The sequence below is a fragment of the Moschus berezovskii genome, chromosome 7 (genome assembly GCF_049115385.1).
Source record: "Moschus berezovskii isolate FMDL1 chromosome 7, NW_MosBer_1.0, whole genome shotgun sequence".
In the NCBI taxonomy this organism is placed as follows: Eukaryota; Metazoa; Chordata; class Mammalia; order Artiodactyla; family Moschidae; genus Moschus; species Moschus berezovskii.
In genome coordinates this window covers 71,206,848-71,226,138 of record NC_142466.1, presented here as the reverse complement: position 1 = coordinate 71,226,138, position 19,291 = coordinate 71,206,848, and the positions used below count along the sequence as shown (strand labels likewise).

Genomic DNA, 19,291 nt, shown 5'->3' with positions numbered 1-19,291 from the left:
TGCTGCAGCACAAAATCCAATATGGATTTCAATGACCAATTATTATTAATGAACAAATTTGAAAACCGAGTTTCACAAAGAGCATTAAATTTCTCCCTGACACTAATGTGTGATAAAAATTAAAAATGACATAAACATGTTTTAAAGTCATCCTGGTGGCTGCTAAGAGTAGCCATCCATACTGCGGTTAGGCATTGTCAGAAGCCCACTATGTGTGGTGGAAGTTTGTATTAGCCCACTACGTCAAGCTGTTCACTTGAAATTTCACCTTTGGTTAGTCCTCTTTGGCTAACATACACTTTAACAGCAGTTTTGACTAAGGCAGCAACACATAACCAAGGAGCATTCTTAATTAAATAAATCTAGATTATCTCAAGGACCTGAAGGAATCAGTACGTTCCCAGTGTCCACACACCTATACCGAGAAAAATCTAACCCAAAGTTTAAGGTATTGTCAGTTTATGCAAAATACATTACATGAGTCTATTCTCCAAGCAGACATCTTCATATCTGGGGATCCTTTCAAATACCAAAATAAAATATTTACCTTTTTGCTATGGGGAATAAAAAGACATGACAGTAGAAAATACATCCTGATAGAAAAATAGTTAAAAGTTTTTAATTCTTTAAATACAAAGAGTTAACATTTTATGACTACCCTTTGAAAACAGGGTATTCGGGAACAATTTTGTTTTCAAAACCAATACAAATTGTTATTCACATTTTTACTAAAGCCAACATTCCTTTCACAAATCACAAAATGATTTCCTTATAAAAAGAAGAGCAGCCAAGTGCTTGGTGGGTCTGTCTCTGTGCTTAGCTGTCTGTTAAATACGGTCCAGGGGTTCCCCCATCTACTCTGATGGGCTCCGTCGTACAGTGACACTTCACACCATGTGTTCCCTGAAGAACCATTTCTGATGATCCGAGTTGGTACAGTCTCGTAAGAGTGGTACAAAACTGTCACTCAAGTCCTTCCTCTCAGCCTGAACACATTTCTTGGACGGTACATGAAACAGAGAACCATCCTACAAAAGATAACAGACATTGTGTGTTCAAGAGAATTACAAGCAATTCCTGAGAAAGTACCTTTTCCTTAAAATGGGTTAAGTGCACAGGGTGATTCTTATCATTTCAGAAACACTTATTGAGCGGCAAGTGTCTGCAAGTATGAAGGCAGTCCACGATCGTCCGTGCATACAGAAGAGGCGTGTGGAGGCATGTGTCACGCTGGCCTGTCCCGGGAGCTCTTCAGAGGGTCCTCGACTCTACCATCAGGGCTGATGGTGCCACCTGCTGGCTGTTCTGGGATCGGTCAGACCCTATACCTCCTCCCTCTTGTGTGTGTTCAATCATGTCTGATTCTCAGGCTTCTCTGTCTACAGGATTTCCCAGGCCAAAATACTGGAGTGGGTTGCCATCTCCTACTCCAGGGGATCTTCTCAACCCAGAGACTGAATCCGCGTCTCTTGCATGTCCTGAATTGACAGATCCACTGAAATTCTTTATCTCTGCGCCACCTGCATCAGGACCCTATCTCACCCCTACTGATGTTCTTTACCTTCAGAGTAATCAGGTCCAAAGGTCCTTTATTAATCTCTTCCACTTCTCTTAGGTCTCTGGAGGCCTCTTTCTCTCGTATTTAAGTGGAGAATGAGGGAACTTGGCTTTAGTCCCAGCTCAGCCACAGACCAGCTGGGTGAGGAGACAGGTCACCAGAGAGGAAGTAGGGCCTGCAAACTATGTCAATTTCCAAACCCCAAAGGACAATGACCCTCTCTAAGTCCTCACCATCTCTTCTTTCCCCCAACTGTTGCTGAGCTGACTTTCCAAGCCTCTCCCCAGTTTCTGGAGTTTATCTTTCTCTCCATCTCTCTCTGTTCTAAGCTCAATACTATTAATCTGGAAAGCCCATGAAAGTGTTCACAAGTTGCCTTCAGAATAATGTGAAAGTAAACAAATAAAGCATCCTTCCTCACACCCCTCTAAAGAAACTTGCTTAAATGTTCACTGAAATTTAAGATTTTTAAGATAAAATTTTAATGGCATGTCAAATCAATTTCGTGATTTCTACCTTGCATTACTCTTCTCTGAGGTCTTACAGTGGCTTCCTGTTGGAAGAAAGAAGGGAAGGGCAGAACTTTTGGGGTTTATAGAAATATTGTCCCTATTATTTTTTGTATCACATACCACTACAATGCGTGGCTTTTCCAGGGAACCTGAGAATTTCATTGCTGATCGTAACACTTTCTACAATAAAACATATTCTAACTTCTAATTATACTTAGAATTAATTCATTTATAAGTAGTATAGATGGATCTTTCCATCCCTGGGGCCAGGCTGGGAATGAAATCTCTTCATGGAGATAAAAGTGAACTAATTCTTTCTTTTGAATTATTTTCTTCGGATTTCTTTTTCCAAGTGTTTTTTAGTAAGTCACTAGATATGACTGACGGAGAAGGCAATGGCAAGCCACTCCAGTACTCTTGCCTAGAAAATCCCATGGATGGAGGAGCCTGGTAGGCTGCAGTCCGTGGGGTCGCTAAGGGTCGGACACGACTGAGTGACTTCACTTTCACTTTTCACTTTCACACATTGGAGAAGGAAATGGCAACCCACTCCAGTGTTCTTGCCTGGAGAATCCCAGGGACGGGGGAGCCTGGTGGGCTTCCGTCCATGGGGTCACACAGAGTCGGACACAACTGAAGTGACTTAGCAGCAGCAGCAGATATGACTGATGTCTGAGTCCCACCATGAGCTTCTTATAAATGTGGAGGAGGTAGTGCCTCTCAGACTTGAAATAACACCCAGTTCCAAGTCAGCAGTGACTCTTCTGATGAAGAACCATCTCCATCAGAGAGGACGCCTCGGTTATTGCACCACAAGTTAACAATGTAGAGCTTCACAGCTTCCAAAGACTCTTTCTGGTTGCACATCTATTCTTCACTAGAGGTAGATAAGGCTTCGATTATTATCCCCACTTTAGAGCTGGAAAAGATGAGCCTTAGACAACAGGAGTGGCTTAAACGTGGGTCTAATCTCATGTCCTGACACTTGGTGGTTTGTTTCATTCATCTGAACCCCTGAACCCCAAGTAATCTCCAAATGCACTGGGGACAGCGCCTCTTCCTATTACAGTCAGCCACAGCTCAAGGTGTAAGGGGGACAGGAAAACTGAGGGGGAGTGGACAGGGAGGAGGGAAGGGAAGTGCTACCGGTGCTGGATGCCATGGGACCCCTCGGATGCACTGTGAAGTGCCTGGTCTCCTGCAGGGGCCACATCCCTGAGACTTACTAGGGACTCACTTTACCTCCACAACCCCCTCTGCAGTCCACGGGGTGGGGAGCCACAGAAGGAAGGCGTGAGATGGGTCACCTACCTCCTGAAGGATGAACTTCTGGTCCTCTGGGGTGGTGTTCTCACACAGATGCATGATGAGGACGTCTGTTCCTGCCTCCACTGCCACGCAGCCTTCTGGCTGGTGGGTGTTGTAGCGTATTTCATTCTGGGATGTGTATTCGAAAAACTAGAAACGGAGTAGCCAACATGTACCAGTTAGCCTCTGATGTGCAAAGAGGGCAATCTTTAGAAAGAGGAAGGAGAACCTGGGGTTACCGGGGCATGGGTGCTGGGGTCCTAACACCAGCCTGTGTCCCTGGAGTAGCCTGTATACCCCTGGAGAGGTGTGTAGCCAATGTGAATGGAAGGGCCCTTCTCGTTTGCAAGAGCATGAGGGTGGGGATGGCCTGGGTCACCCCACACCTGCTGTGCCTAACCCCGGGCTGGTGCAGAATGGCAGGGAAGAATATAGACTGGCTCCAGCCCTTGAGGGCTCTCTGTGACCTTGACCAGCCACTTCCCCTCCTTGTTTTCAGTCCTTTTCTCCTCCTTCCCCCGAAATAAAATGGATGCAACCATGCCTTAGAGACCACAAAGTGCTGTACACACGGCTAATGGGAAGACTTGCTCTTCAGAGCAATGGTTTTCTTACTCTAGGTGCCCAGGGAAAACGCTGATTCAGGGTCCTGGTCCCAAAGAGGAAATGAGGGTTCCCTCTGTCTGAGATGGGGCCGAAGAAGCTGCACTTTCACACTTCTAACAAGACATGCAGCTGCCCATCTACCCCACTCCACCCCCTTGCCTCCAGGAGATTCTGACACAGGTGGCAGGTTCCCAAGGCACATGGAGTAGTGCTTCTCAAACGAATCTCCCTTGAAAACCAGTCAAGACTAGAGGTGGGTTGGGAAGGGATGGGGTGGGTCTGGGAATCTGCATTTCTAAGCTCTCAGGTCATGCTGATGGTACCACCTTTGAGGAGTGCTGTTCTAAAAGGGGTTGAAGAACCTGAAAAATTTAAGGCTGTAGAGGTCTGAATTATGACAGTTTACTGTTAACCATAATGGGGTCTAATATCCAAACAGAATCGGAGTAACTCCAGGTTAGAGGAAAACCTGAATGCGCACCCTTCGTCTCCCGTATCTCACACTTTACTTAGGACAGCAGGCTTTGAAGGTCTAGAACCAACGCTTTGCTTTCTCCTGCATCCTCCCTGGTCCCACCCTGGCAGTGTGCCTGCTTCTCAGGCCAGGGTCCTGCTCCGGTAGTCAGACCTTCCAGGTCTTGCTCCCCTGCCCAGCCTGCAGTTCAGCACTTAACCCAGACATATCTACCTGGGCCCTGACTGAGGAAACTGCCCTAAAAACTGCTTTGCAATGTGGCACTACATATCAAATCCTATAATTCCATGTAAGATTTAATTCTGAATAAGTCATCTGAAATGCAGCTCTGCTTTCCTTCATTTTTTCTTTCTGACCAAAGATGTTAGCAGCAGGGTTATTTATAATCATAAAAACAGGGAGGAAGGAATTGGTTACCTCAAAAGTAATTAATACAGTCACACAAAGGACTAGCAAGAGGCTGTTATGGATGATGTTCTCAAAGGATGTCCAACAACACATGAAAAGTATGATTAAGTAATGGACACAATAGACTATAAAACATGTAGATATTACAACAACCATTTAAAATACATAATCCCAAGGTCATGCATTAAAAAAGATGGGAAGTAAATATATCTTAATTATAACAGTGGTCATTCTGGATCTTGTCATTTACTACTTGCTTCTACTTTTTATATTTCCTAAATGTTCTATGATGAGTATATATTACCTTTATAACAAGAAATCACATATTAAATGTTTTAAAAACACACAAACACACAGATTTCCCTTATCTCCCTCTTTATAAAGGCCCACACCGATGATCCCTTGAGCACAGGGCCTCCCACTGTCCATTGTCCTTCAGCCTGAGAAGGTCAAGCTGTTAAAGCAGCAGCCCCTACCTGGTTCTGACCCATCCCATGACAGCGGTACAGAATGACCTGGTGTCCTGTGATCTCGTGCTCGTTGGGAGGGTTATAGTCAAAGCAGTAATCTTTCAGTCCTTTGTTCTGGAGCTAAGCAAAACATAAAGGTGGCATTTGGTCCAGGTTTATACACAACAGATTCCACTCAGGGCTGTGAAGGAAGGTAAACGGAGTGAGAGGAGTGGTTGCCTGAAGAACCAGTCTCAGAGCTAAAAGCCCCTTCCATTTCTAGTTTTAAACATCTTTCCCATTCTATACCATAGGCAGGAATCATAGCCCCTATTTTTTAAAATATACTTTTACTGGAGTAGTTAATTTACACTGTTGTGTTAGTTTCTGCTGCACAGCAAAGTGCATCAGTTACACACATACATATATTCAGTCTTAGTTTCTATTGCCTTATAGGTCATCACAGAGTACTGAGTAGAGTTCCCTGTGCTAATAGTAGGCTCTGACTAGTTATCTACTTTCTATATATAATAGTATGCATATGTCAGTCCCAACCTCCCAATTTACCCTTTCCCCCGCTCCCCCAACTTGTAACCACAAGTTTGTTTTCTACATCTGTGACTCTATTTCTGTTTTGTAAATAGGTTCGTTTATATCATTTTTTTAGATTCCATATCTAAGTGACATCATATGATTCATAAACATTTTAGGAAGATAAATTTGAGGAGCAGAGAGATGAACTCTTCATGGCCTGAGAGCTCACCCCGCTTCCTGTCTCATTAGTGCAGCTTTATTGCTTTACTAGTCCAACATAGCTGGGCTGTCACCTCACATATGTACCAAGTGTGTGCTCAGTCCTGTCCGACTCTTGTAACCCTAAGGACTGGGCCCACCAGTCTCCTCTGCCCATGGAATTTTACAGGCAAGAATACTGGAGTGGGTTGCCATTTCCTACTTTCCGACCCAGGGCTCGAACTGCATTTCTTGGATCTCCTGCACTGACAGGTGGGTTCTTTACCACTAAAGCCACCTGGGAAGCCCTGTGTACCAAGGAGTTCCTGATATTACATTATCTTCAAAAGATACCCCAGTTAAGAGACCTGGCACTTCTCAGAAGTCCACCACTGTAGAGTACAAGGACAGTATAATACAGTCAATGGTTTGCACACACATCATACAACACATAAGTGGAGACACCTGAGTCTTGAATCCAGGATCTCAGACTCCAAGTCCAGTGCTCTCACTATAACTCAATATTCTCTAATCTAAGGTCATCTCTAAGGTACTTTTGGATCTAAATCCCTTTAATTATTCTAAGAGCAAAAAGCCCTGGAAGGTTCCATGCTCCAACCTCCCTTCCAAGAGCCTCCAAAAAGAGACTCAGCTCAGTTCAGTCACTCAGGCGTGTCTGACTCTTTGTGACCCCATGGACTGCAGCATGCCAGGCCTCCCTGTCCATCACCAACTCCTGGAGTTTACTCAAACTCAAGTCCATTGAGTCGGTGATGCCATCCAAACATCTCATCCTCTGTCGTCCCCTTCTCCTCCCACCTTCAATTTTTCCTAGCACCAAGTACCTTCCAAATCCCTTTCTGGAGAATTTAAGGAACCTTCCCTGGTGGCTCAGTTGGTAAAGAATCTGCCTGCAATGCAGGAGACCCAGGTTCTATCCCTGGGTCAGGAAGATCCCCTGGAGGGGGAAATGGCAACCCACTCCAGTATTTTTGCCTGGAGAATCCCATGGACAGAGGAGCCTAGCGGGCTACAGTCCATGAGGTCGCAAAGAGTGGACATGATTGACTGACCAACACTTTCAAAGAATCTTCCCTGGCTTCTTCTGAACCCCACTCTGACCTTGTCTACCTTTGTCTAGCTTGGTTCTGGGAATAAGCTCAGCCATTTAGAAAGAAGGAATCCATAATCCACTGGCTCATAAAACAGAGACCTCCATATTCTTGAGGTCCCTTAACTTTGTGAAGGAAACTTAGAATAGGTTAGGTGAATAATCAGGGCATCTTAGGTTTAGAAAAACTCAAATGTTATGAAGCCAAGTTGGCACTCCTAACCACCAAAGGACCTCAACCTCAGGTGAGTTCCCTACGTTCAAAAGATTTGGTCTACTATAGATAACCCTGTATACGAGACAGCAAGAGACACAGATGTATAGAATAGTCTTTGGGACTCTGTGGGAGAGGGTGAGGGTGGGATGATTTGGGAGAATGGCACTGAAACATGTATGTTGTCATATGTGAAATGAATCACCAGTTCAGGGTCGATGCATGTTATAGGATGCTCGGGGCTGGTGTGCAGGGATGACCCGAGGGAGGATAAAGGGAGGAGGGAGGTGGGAGGGGGGTTCAGGAGGGGGAACTCATGTACACCCAGGGCGGATTCATGTCAATGTATGGCAAAACCAACCAATATAATATTGTAAAATAATTAGCCTCCAATAAAAAATAAATTAATTAAAAAAAAAGATTTGGTCTACTATAGGATCTAGAAAGAAAGGAGAAAAAAAAAAAACTAAAGAAGAAAAGGGAGAAACCCCTAGGGATTAAAATTTAGATTAATCAAGCTAACTCTCTCAAATTGGTGATAGACTTAAAGAATGATTTTGAATGACTTTAGAGCATAGTGTGTTTGACTACACCTTCTTAGTGAAATATATTCTATAAATAAATAGAGCTCCCCTAGGGATTAAAATTTAGATTAATCAAGCTAACTCTCTCAAATTGGTGATAGACTTAAAGAATGATTTTGAATGACTTTAGAGCATAGTGTGTTTGACTACACCTTCTTAGTGAAATATATTCTATAAATAAATAGAGCTGCAAAGGAATCTTTAACTTTATTCAGGGTCACACTGTCAATGGGAGGGTGGAGCAGAGGAAAGGGAAAGCAGAAGAGGCAACATCTTCTTGGTAATTGCAGAGTCTCAGGGACAGAGTTCATTACATCACTCTCTCTCTGCATTTCTACATGTTTGAACATTTTTATAATGAAAACTGAAAATGTCCTGCTTTGCATTTATCAAAACTTGCAGAACGGAACACCAGCTCTTCTGATGAACACCACAGAGCAGAGGAGGCCTCCCTAAGTTGGTGGAGTTCCAAGCAAAAGCCAAAGGTGCTGGACACTTTAGTTGACCTCATCCCACCAATATTTCTTCTAGGTTTTTTGAAATAACAGAAGTGACTCCTCTTCCTTACTATGGCTTTTGTGGATCCCAGAGTTGGGAATTAGTAACTGGTCCAGTTATTGAGATTTGAAGTCATGTGATAAGGAGTTAGTTAAAAAATAAAAGACTTGGAAACACCAACTGATCCTCAGTTTCCATCTGTAAAACAGGAGGCTGTACTCACCAACTGTGAGATGCCTCCAGTGCTGACATTCTGGACCTGAGGCCCAGACACTCAAGGGGAGAAAGAAGGACACTGGATGAGAAGGGGGAGGCATATGAGAGAAGTCAGCTGTCCCCACAAAGGGGCCTTTCTTTTGCAGGGTTGCTCACTCAGGAGGCCAGGTCACTCCTGGAGGCCAGAAGCACATTGCCCAGCACAGGCCCACCTCGCTCACCATCCCAAAGAAGCCAGGCCTGTCCTCGGGCACATGCAGCTCTGGATACACGGTATTCAAGAACCACTTGAAGTCCTTACACCCAAGCCTTGCACGGAGCTGTCTCCTCTCTGTCACGTCCCCAAAGGGTTCCTGAGAAAAGGACAAAACAGTGAGCCCCTGCAAGCCACAGCGCTTCCTATTAAAGCCTTTCATTCACCTAGTAAGCCTTTATTGAACACCTATTGTGTGCGGAGCCTGCACAGGGCAGAGAGGATAAAAAACAGTCTCAGATATAGTGGCAGCACCCAGAAGGAGATACTGTTGCTCAAACAAAGATATCCCCAGGTACTCTTGCTGTAGAGAGGTGTGGCCAAGTGCAGGAAGGAAGGATACAAAGCACCTGCTGATGGGTCAGGAGCTGAATCCAGGGGCTGCACCGGCATCCCTGGCCCCCTGTGGTCACAAACCAGCGGCATGTCAGTAGCACATGTGTGTCATAGTGTTCTGATAGTTTTACCACTGATACCTGGACACTCACTTCTAAACACAGGTAAGTATTCCAGAGGTAATTATGAATGAAAACTTTCTTATGTGCCCAATCTATTCAAATCTAAATATATTCTTCCAATAGTAAGGGCAAAATGCTACACTGATAAATAGTTGTTTTATGGACGAAACCAATGATTAAAAATTTTTGAATAATCAAATAAAGCAAGCATCTATTTAGCACAGCAAATGTACAACCATGAGAGCAATGCTGAGTGCAGAGATAGGACTGTCCCTGTGTTATGCCATTAAATGATTAAAATTTGACAAGTTAAAATATTTAACAAAATGATAACAATAAGGAAAAAGTCTGAATAAAATTTCAGGTTTCTGCTTTGTTTTCCAGAAGTTCAGTTTTCAATGAGAGTCACTGTGTCCTCATCTTCAATCAAATATCCATTTCAACACTCTGCCACTGGGCATTCAGACAAAAGGCGCATGAGTGCCCTCTTTCTACCATATTATTCTTTGGGAACCCTCAGAAAGAGGGATTGATCTGTGGGTTTTAGAATGGGTGACAGGAAAGAGCAGATATTTCTACCCTGCAGCCTTGGTTGGGCAAGACTGAGGAAGCAGTGGCCCTGTAGCCCAGAGGCAGAGAAAGGCCACAGTGGAGGTCAAGGTGAGTGTCCACAGGGCTCCGCAGAGCAGAGAGAGTGCCACTGGAGTGGACCCAGTTCTTCCCACATCTGCTACGAGCCCGTGGGCAAATTCCTTAAATCATTCTCTCTCTGAACTTCAGTTTTCTCATCTACCAAATGAAAATCTCCAAGTTACTCTGAAGGACTGCTGTAAAGATTCACAAGAAGAAATTTACATCAAGTGGCTGGGAAAGAGGCCTTGGAGCCAACTTTCTTGTCTTGCCACGTGGCCCCTTAGTTATGCGAAGACAGGTCAGTGGGAGCCCCGTCCTGGCATGTGCGGAGGGTGGCCTGTTAGTGGCAGTGGGGCTCTCTGATAAAATGTTATTTTTAACACTAAAATCAATACTGTGGTGTCTTCACACTTTCATGGTCATTCTCAGACACGAGAGTCCCCCAGCGTGCACATTCCCAGTTGAGGTTATATCTCAGCTCTCGTCCTGAAAGCAAGTGTCCTGTTTAGTACTTCAACACCATGGTTTTCAGATTGTTCTGTACTGTGTTGGTGATTTCACTGTTTAAAACAACCCCCAAGAGTAGTTAGTGCTGTCCAGTGTTCCTAATGCAAGAAGGCTGTGATGTGTTGGGAGGGAGAAAAGAGGTGTGTCGGATTAGATTCACCTGGGTGTGAGTTCAATGCAACCAATCGACATGAAATTACTGAAACAGAAGCACACATAAAACCAAGTTATGCATTGATCAGTTGATAAAAATGTCTACCTGCAAGAGGTCTTCAGTAACCTAATCCTGAATTTCCCCCATGATCAATAGCTAAGTCAGTTCAGTTCAGTTCAGTCGCTCAGTCGTGTCCGACTCTCCGCGACCCCATCAGTCCCAAACTCACTGACTGTGGTTCGGTGACTGTTTGGAGCATAATTATGGGAAGGAGTGAGAATCAACTGTCTGTTGTTTATTATAAGTGAAGGAATATGGTTTTCCTCTTGGGTTGTAAGCACCCAATTTCCTCTCTATTTCTGGAACCAGATCTACCACAGTAAGAGGCCAGAATCAGCTGCTTTTGTTTGGATGAGGCCAGAAGGAGTGTGGGTGTACAGGGGGCACTCACCAGGCGGGCCTGGGGATTGCGATGGTAGTAGAGCTCTTTAAATTCATCCATCCACACTTCAGCTGCACGGACACTGTTGGCCAGGGCCTTGTTGCGGGAGTAGGGAGCTTGCCGGGGGAAAACGTGGCCAACGTGCGAACACGGGTGTATCTCCAGGGTCCCCCCGCACTGCCAGATCTGTATACAGAGTGGGGAGGAGGTGGGGTGATGGGGTTGAGCAGGGAATGAGCTGCTGGTCCACAATGCCTATAGTAAGGAGGCTGGGCACACAGAGGTCATAGTGAACACTGCCAAGACCTCACCCTCCATGATGCAGGTGGCCACTTCCCAGGGATATTCAGGACACAGGATGCAGTCAAAGTGCAAGAAAGCAGCCCCAAAGACAAATAAGCCATTGGAACCCAGACCCCAAAATCCATGCACAAAAGCTCATGCACTTGACACCTAGGAGCACCCACAGTGGACCTCATTGGGAACTCACTTACTTACTAGGTAAAGCACAGGCTAATTACCTGGTCTTCTAGTCACAGAAGATAGGAAAGAAGCAGCAAGTAAGAAGAGAGGTTTGGAAGGGGGAAAGGAAGAGCTTCTAGAGGCAGGCAGAGCAGCCTGACACCTAGGGAAGAGGCAGAAAGACTGTTAAAAGCACACCCCAAAACTCAGCACACAGTCCTCTGGAGGTTTTTCATGGACATATGACCAAAGAGAGCTGCTGTTGCTGCTAAGTCACTTCAGTCGTGTCTGACTCTTCGCAACCCCATGGACTGTAGCCTACCAGGTTCTTCTGTCCATGGGATTTTTCAGGCAAGAGTACTGGAGTGGGTTGCCAAATGGTGCTTATAATGGGGGGCAGGCGTGAGTCCTCAGTGGAGGGCCAAAGTCTTATTCATATAGAAAATTTTCAAATTGAGGAATATCTTAATTCTTTTAAGATATTCAATTTGAAAATTTTCTACATAAGGTTTTGATACTTAGGATGCAAGATTCAGTTAACTAGGAAATCCACCAGAATGCTAAAGCTTTTCCATAGGGGCATCTGTGTATCACACACAGCAGAATCAATGTATGGGCTTGTTACAAAATGCAGACACCCAGTCCCTACCGTAAGTCTATCAAATCTGACTTTCCAGAGACCGTGCCTATGAATCTGCCTTTTTAACGAGTTTCCCTAACAAATCTTTGTGTCAAAGTTTGAAAGTCACTGTGCCAAATAAATGGAGAAGGAAATGGCAACCCACTCCAGTATTCTTGCTGGGAGAATCCCATGGACAGAGGAACCTGGTGGGCTACAGTTCATGGGGTCGCAAAGAGTTGGGCACAACTGAAGTAATTTAGCACACACGTGCCAAATAAAGAGGCTACTTTATCAAGCAGTCAAGCAAATCAAGGCTCCAAAACACGGGATCAGGAGGCAGGCACCTGTGTTTAAGTGCAGCGTCTGTCACGCACTCTTTGCGTGATCTTGAGCCAGTCAATTCCCCCCCCACCCGCCATCCGTCCCCTCAGTAGAGTAAAAGAACTAGGTGACTTCCAAGAACTTTATCAACCCCAAATCTATTAAATGTGCATTTTAAGAGTATTTACAGGATGTGTGTGCCATTCTATTCTTTCAGGATTATTGGATAAACTGATAATGTAGAGGAAGAGTCCACCAGGCTCTCCTACCAAAGCCATCATTCCCAGAAACAGACAAAAAACAGGTTAAGAGCGAGTGGAGACAGAAGACCAGAGTACTTACCCTAAAGGAGAATTCGAGGTTTTCTCCACCCCAAACTTCCATTCCTGTATCATAAGACCCCAGGTATTCAAAGTATTTCTTACTCACAGCAAACAGCCCACCAGCCATCGTTGGAGATCTAGAAGCACGTGAATCGTAATTTGAGGTAAGCAGCAGGAAACCATCACAGTTGGCTTCTGTCACAAACCTTGAGTCCACTCACTCACAGAACCACACTCCGAGTTCATGCCCTCTGCCTGGAACTAAGCTGGGCCAGCAGCTGGATGTCGCCCACAGCCCCTGCCCCGTAGCCCCTGCCCTGGGGAAGCTCGTGGACGTCTCACTAGGCAACACAGAACTCTACGGGTGACTAAGGTCAACCTGGGACCTTGTGGAAACACAGAAGCCATGAGATGGGGAGGGAGGCAGGCAGGGCTGAGTTTCTCGGAGGAGGCACAGTCTGCAGAACAAAGGGGAGTTAGCCCAGAAGAGGAATGATTGGTTCTCCGAGAAGACAGGAGCGTGACCAAAGGCCTAAGGGTGAGTGAAACCCTTGAACTCCTAGGAGCACAGACAACAGAGAGAGATGGGAAGTGAGAGCCCAAGTTCTGAGAGGGTGACAGGAGCCAGGCTGGGTGGCACTGCTCAGAAAAATTCTCAAGAAAAAGAAACAAGACATAAAAGGATAAATATTGTGTGGTTCTACATGAGGTACATAAAATAGGGAAATCCAGAGATGGTACGCTAACAGCGGTGTGAGGAGGGGAGGACAGTGAGGTATTGCTTCCTGGGTACAGAGTTTCTATATAGGACTTCCCAGGTGGCGCAGTGGTAAAGAATCCACCTGCCAAGCAGGAGACCCAGGTTCAATTCCTGGGTTGGGAAGATTCCCCTAGAGAAGGGAATGGTAATCCACTCCAGTATTCTTTCCTGGGAAATCCCATGGACAAAGGAGCCTGGCAGGCTACAGTCTATGGGTCACAAAGCGTCAGACATGACTTAACGACTAAACAACAACAACAGAGGGTGATGAAAAAGTTCTGGAAATATATAGAGGTGATGGTTGTACAATACTGTGAATGTGTGTGAGGCTAGTGAATTGTGCATTTAAAAACGGTTAAAAGGGTAAATTTTATGTTATACATACTTACCAAAATTATGAAAATATAACAATACAAATCCACATGTATAGCAAAGATTTTTATAAAAAATAAATACTCTGGAAAATGAAAAGAGAGGCAACAGCTAACCATCCCTCCTCAGGGCCTTCACTGACAAGTTGGCCAGATGCAGTGAGGCACTCAAAGAAGTAACGCCCAACCTGATGACATCGATGGGGGACCGCATGCGGATCCTCTCCTTTTCAGGAACCACGTGCCACGTGAACACCAGCCTCCAGTCAAAACCGCCGATCTGGGGCTCCCCAGCATTGCCCAGGTACTCGAAGGTGTTCCAGTCAATCACATCAATCACAGGGCACACCACTGCCGACTCCTTTTCATGGATCCTGAAAACAACCAGAACACCCTGACATTCTACCACGTATGGGCAGTAGGAGGACCACCAGGAAACCTGAGAATTGAGTCTCCTCAGCGTTCCACTAAAAGGAGGAACGCCTGTGTGAGAAAGGCCTGCTTCTCTTATTCCTGGTGTCTACAGCCAGGTCAGCCCGGCAGGTGAACATCATGGGGGTGCTGGGCGGAGAGGGGGCAGGTACAAAGATTCTAGCCCTGATATGTAAAGTTCCATAGCTTTAGTAGTCTGATTCCGTCTAAAGATATTCTGGTTAAACTTGAATCCTTCTATGAAAGTCACAATGTCAAAATCCTTCAAGGTAACTTTTAAAACAGAAAGCAGACTTTCAGTTTCTCAAGACTGTAAGAGATTTCTTCATGTAATCACAATGAAACATCTTAAAGTCAAGAAATAATTATTTTCTTATGAACAGAGATGCACCCAGACCAAAGGGTCTGCTTTGGAACTAGCAAATAAATTTCAATCCTGCCCCTTATTTGCTGTGTGACATTAGTGTTGTCATCTAACCACTCAGAGTCTGTTGCCTCTTAAACAATAACACATACTTGGAGGGTTAATGTGGACTCCCTAACAGAATATTTGTAAGAGGCTGGCAGAGAACCTGGAACTACAGCTATACTTTTCTTTCAATCTTCTTTATGATTAAATGTTACATATAGTGGAAAATGTGATAATTTCTTGTTGCAGCCATCAGCCTGTGCATAGGCGTCAATGATTCTCTCCACAATCATTCTTACATGTCCAACCATCTTTCAGCAGGCTTCCAGACTGTGTTTCTTTGCATCTGACAGCATACCAGGAAACATGAACTGAGACTGGACCATATGTGAACATTAGATTTCTCTGGATCATATTTTGGGGGCAGTTCTCTAGAATCTGAGACCTATAAACCATAAGCTTGTGACTTGCATCCAGCTGGTTGGAACCAGGGGTAGTCTAATTTCTACAAGAAAGGGACAACTGTGGGGAGCCAGTACTGGAGTAAAGGATTCTAAATCATGGTTAGAGAATGTGTAGGCCCAGTTGCAGCAGTTACTGGGTAGAGCTTCCTGGCATCTTGTGAGCCAGAGACCAGGGATACCAAACATCCCACAGTCTAGTCCTACATAGCAAAGAATGTTTCTGCCCCAGATATCAACAGCAGCTCATAATGCCAGGAGCACAACCTCGTTAATGTGACAACCAAGAACATCTTCCACTTTCAAAAGCCCCTAAAGGGAAGGGATTACTGTGCCTGGCTGAGACCATACCTGAGAGACAGTCTACAGTCTAGTGTCTCAATTCTGAGGCATACCCAATTTCCTGGGGAGCTTTTGAAACATCCAGAAGGCCAGGAACCACCCCAGAAATTCAGATCCAAATAGTCTGCTACAGGACCAGGATTTTTTAAAGTTCCCCAGCTTATTTCTAATGGGTAACCAGGGGAGAATCCCTGTGACTCCAGGTATGGAACAAGGATGTGATTATGGGGAATGCCACCTCACTCTCTCCAAAGGGTGGACTGGAGTGGAATGGAATTCCAGATAGCATTTGTGCATCAGCTGAAGGGGAAAAGCGCACACCCCCGCCCATGATTTTAGACAGGACTACCGGGGGCCCTCTGTAGGCACAGTGCAGGCAGGAGGGAAGGGTGAACCCATTAGGCCAGATTCCAGAGGGAGCACCCAGCTGTCACTATGTTTTAAGTGATCTCAAGACTCTAGCACTAGCCTGAGGAACCCTGAGTCCTTGCTGCACTGAAGCCCATTAGAGCTGAGCGGGGAGAATGAGGCATCGAAGGTCCAGGATGGCAGAAGTGTCAGAGCAGAGCCTGGGCTCACGCAGGAAGGGAGGCGAGGGGGTCCCCAGCTCTTCCAGACAGGCCTTGGCAACGAAGCATTGGGGGCCAGGGGAAAGTAGTTTTCCAAATGCACAAACTCTGATCTTCTAGCCCTCTACCCACTCCCCCAGTGGGGACCAAACAGAGAACCTGCCCCTTCCTAGACATTCCTCGAGTACCTGGAAGAGCTCAGGGCTTGCCAGCCCAGCTCCTGATGCACAATCAGTAGGATAGGGAGGGAAACAGGGAAGAGAAGAGAACAAAAGTTAGCCAAGGGTGAGCCGTAAGAGGCTGTGGGACAGCAGGAGAAATGATGTTGAAGACGTGGTTGTATTTATGTTTTCATGACTCCATAAAAACAGATATTAAAAATAATATTTTATGACTATGGTGGTGGTGGTGGTGGTTTAGTCGCTAAGTCGTGTCCGACTCTTGCGACCCCATGGACAATAGCCTGCCAGGCTCCTCTGTCCATGGGATTCTCCAGGCAAGAATACTGGAGTGGGTTGCCATGCCCTACTCCAGGGGATCTTCCTGACCCAGGAATCAAAGCCAGGTCTCCTGCACTGCAGGTAGATTCTTTACCAACTGAGCTACAAGGGAAGCCCCTATTTTATGACTATATTATAGGTATAAAGATAACCCAGGCTATATTCATTATTTTGATATTCATTTTCCATTCTGATTTTAAAAGAAATTATCACAATTTTTTGGAGGGTCCCTTAAAGTTTCACAGGTGGGCCCTAGGCATTGTTGGTACTGGGTGTAATGGATAAGATGGAAATACATCAAAACATATTCTCTAGGAGTACAATTCTATGTGACTGTTTTTTTGCTGGTTGATCATACCAAGTTTTACAATAAATGTGTAAAATAAGCAGTAATAAAAGCAAACACTCATCTGAGGCCTCCTGTCTACTGGCATGTTCTAAGTACTGGCTATATATTAACTAATTTAGCAGCCTCCACAGTCCCAGGACATCCCCTCCACATGGGAGGACACATCCCCTCCATGCCAGGGGACAGAGGCTTTGGCCAAGGAGCATCTGAGCCCAGCACCCCTACCTCCCACACCAGTTTGTAGGGGACCCTGCCCCATGCCCCGCTACCCACAGACGAACCTCTGCAGCAGCGGCTCCAGCCACCCCTCATGGCACTCGCAGTGGCAGTCCAGAAAGGTCAGCACGTCGCCCTTGGCCATGGAGGCCCCTAGCAGCCGTGCTCGCACCAGGCCCTCCCTCTTGTTGGCACGGATCAGGCGGACCTTGGGCAACCCCGCAAGCTCGGTGGCCAGGCGCTCCTTCAGGTGCTCTGCAGAGGCAAGCAGGACAACGAGGGTCACCACCACACATCCCCAGTTGCGTCCTCCCAGGGCCTCCCTGTCCCAAAAAGAAGACTAAATAGACACGAGCCTCCTTTGTTCTGCACCAGGGATATCCTCACTGCGCCGGCAATCAAGCTTAGAAGGCCCTGCAAGGCTGGGAGGCAGGGGTGGAGGATTCTAGAACCACTGAGGAAGGACTCCCGTTCAGGTAGGTAGATCTGTATTCTTGCAAGGGGTGAACGTGGCATGTGGATCTATCTCAATAAAGCTACCCCCACCACCAAAAGTACCTTGACTTGTGAACATTCAAATAAAAGCACAAGAACCATCCATCCACAATTTTTCCAAAAAATTCTTATATAAATGTTAATTTATGTTAATATGTAATACATCATAAAATTTTAATTTCCATGGAACTATGTTAACACAGATTTTATTTATAATTACAGTAATGCAAATTTTCTCAGAAGCACAATTCAGTTGACAATAATAATAATGATGTAATAATAATAATAATGGGCAAGATTAGAAGGTTTAGTGTGCTAATTACTACTGTCCAAGTGATTCACATAACTCACCCTATGAAGTAAGTACTACTGTGTGTGTGTGTGTTTAGTCACTCAGTTGTGTCCCATACTTTGCGACCCTTAAGGACTGTAGCCTGCCAGGCTCCTCTGTCCATGGGATTTTCCAGGCAAGAATGCTGGAGTGGGTTGCCATTTCCTCCTCCAGGGGATCTTCCTGACCCAGGGATCAAACCTGAGTCTCCTATGTCTCCTGCACTGCAGGCGGATTCTTTAACCACTGAGCCACCTGGGAAGCCCCTACTACTACAGTACTACTACTGTACCCATTTTATGGATGAGAACATTGAGGCTAGAGAGGCTAAGTGATGAGCTGAGGTCCCAGACAAGAGAGCAGAGGGGCTGTGATTTGAACCCAAGGACTCAGGCTCGAGTACACAGCCTTAACACTGCCTCCAGAGCTTTCTCCTACAGTTTCTCATCCTTATTAAACAAATCCAAAACTTGTCAGGACATGCTTACCCCATTTTGCAGAAGAGGAAATGATTCCTTATGAGCTGAAAGGACGGGCACACAGCTAGAACTGGCCCCTGGACTCGTGACTCCACACACAGGCCCTGGAACTAAGGGCCCCAATTCACACCCCTCAGTGGGTCAAGGGGTAACCACTCAGCAAAATAAAAAGGACAGCATCTCCCCACATTTATTAATACATGGGCTTTGTCTCAAAGTCATCCTCAGTCATCAGTGAAGGGGAAAACTTTGTAAAATGTCCTAAGTTGTTTTGTTGTTGGTGAAACATTTCTCTAAATATTCTTGATACTCAAACAAAAAACAAAAACAGACATTCATTGATTGATTTTTCAACCCTAAATATAATTGCGTACAAGTGGATAGCAAGAATAAGGGAGGAGACTTCCCAAGCAAAGCTAATTATTAGCAGGGCCCAGTGAACACACAGGAAAATGCTGGTGCAGCTCTCCACTACTCATTATGGGTTTGGTCGGCATCAATCTTCTGTCTGCCTGAACTGTCTTATCCCATCCTGGAAGGTGCTGACACCCCTCATCGGCGCAGGCTGACATTGCAGGAAGGGTGACAGGAGGGTGCAGGAAGTGTGGGAGGAGAGTGCAGGGCAGGACTTCTTCCTCCAATACAGGCTGCGGGGAGAATCCTGGTTTATACATCACCACCATGGGGATGGAGAACCTTGGCCACACAGAACCTTGTATTTATAGGAGAAC

At 45.6% G+C, this 19,291-nt stretch overlaps 1 protein-coding gene across 1 annotated transcript in view; it reads right to left on the bottom strand.

Moving 5' to 3' along the window:
* Window positions 1-591: 591 nt before the first annotated feature.
* Window positions 592-19,291, bottom strand: part of GALNT12 (polypeptide N-acetylgalactosaminyltransferase 12) — a 33,298-nt gene continuing 14,598 nt past the window's right edge. The window contains exons 3-10 of the mRNA XM_055427131.2: window positions 17,321-17,510; window positions 14,166-14,351; window positions 12,866-12,983; window positions 11,128-11,304; window positions 8,893-9,024; window positions 5,344-5,457; window positions 3,382-3,528; window positions 592-1,028 (exon numbers count right to left, since the gene is read on the bottom strand). Coding sequence (XP_055283106.2) covers window positions 888-1,028; window positions 3,382-3,528; window positions 5,344-5,457; window positions 8,893-9,024; window positions 11,128-11,304; window positions 12,866-12,983; window positions 14,166-14,351; window positions 17,321-17,510 — 1,205 coding nt within the window. The 3' untranslated portion in view covers window positions 592-887. The remainder of the gene's footprint in view (window positions 1,029-3,381; window positions 3,529-5,343; window positions 5,458-8,892; window positions 9,025-11,127; window positions 11,305-12,865; window positions 12,984-14,165; window positions 14,352-17,320; window positions 17,511-19,291) is intronic.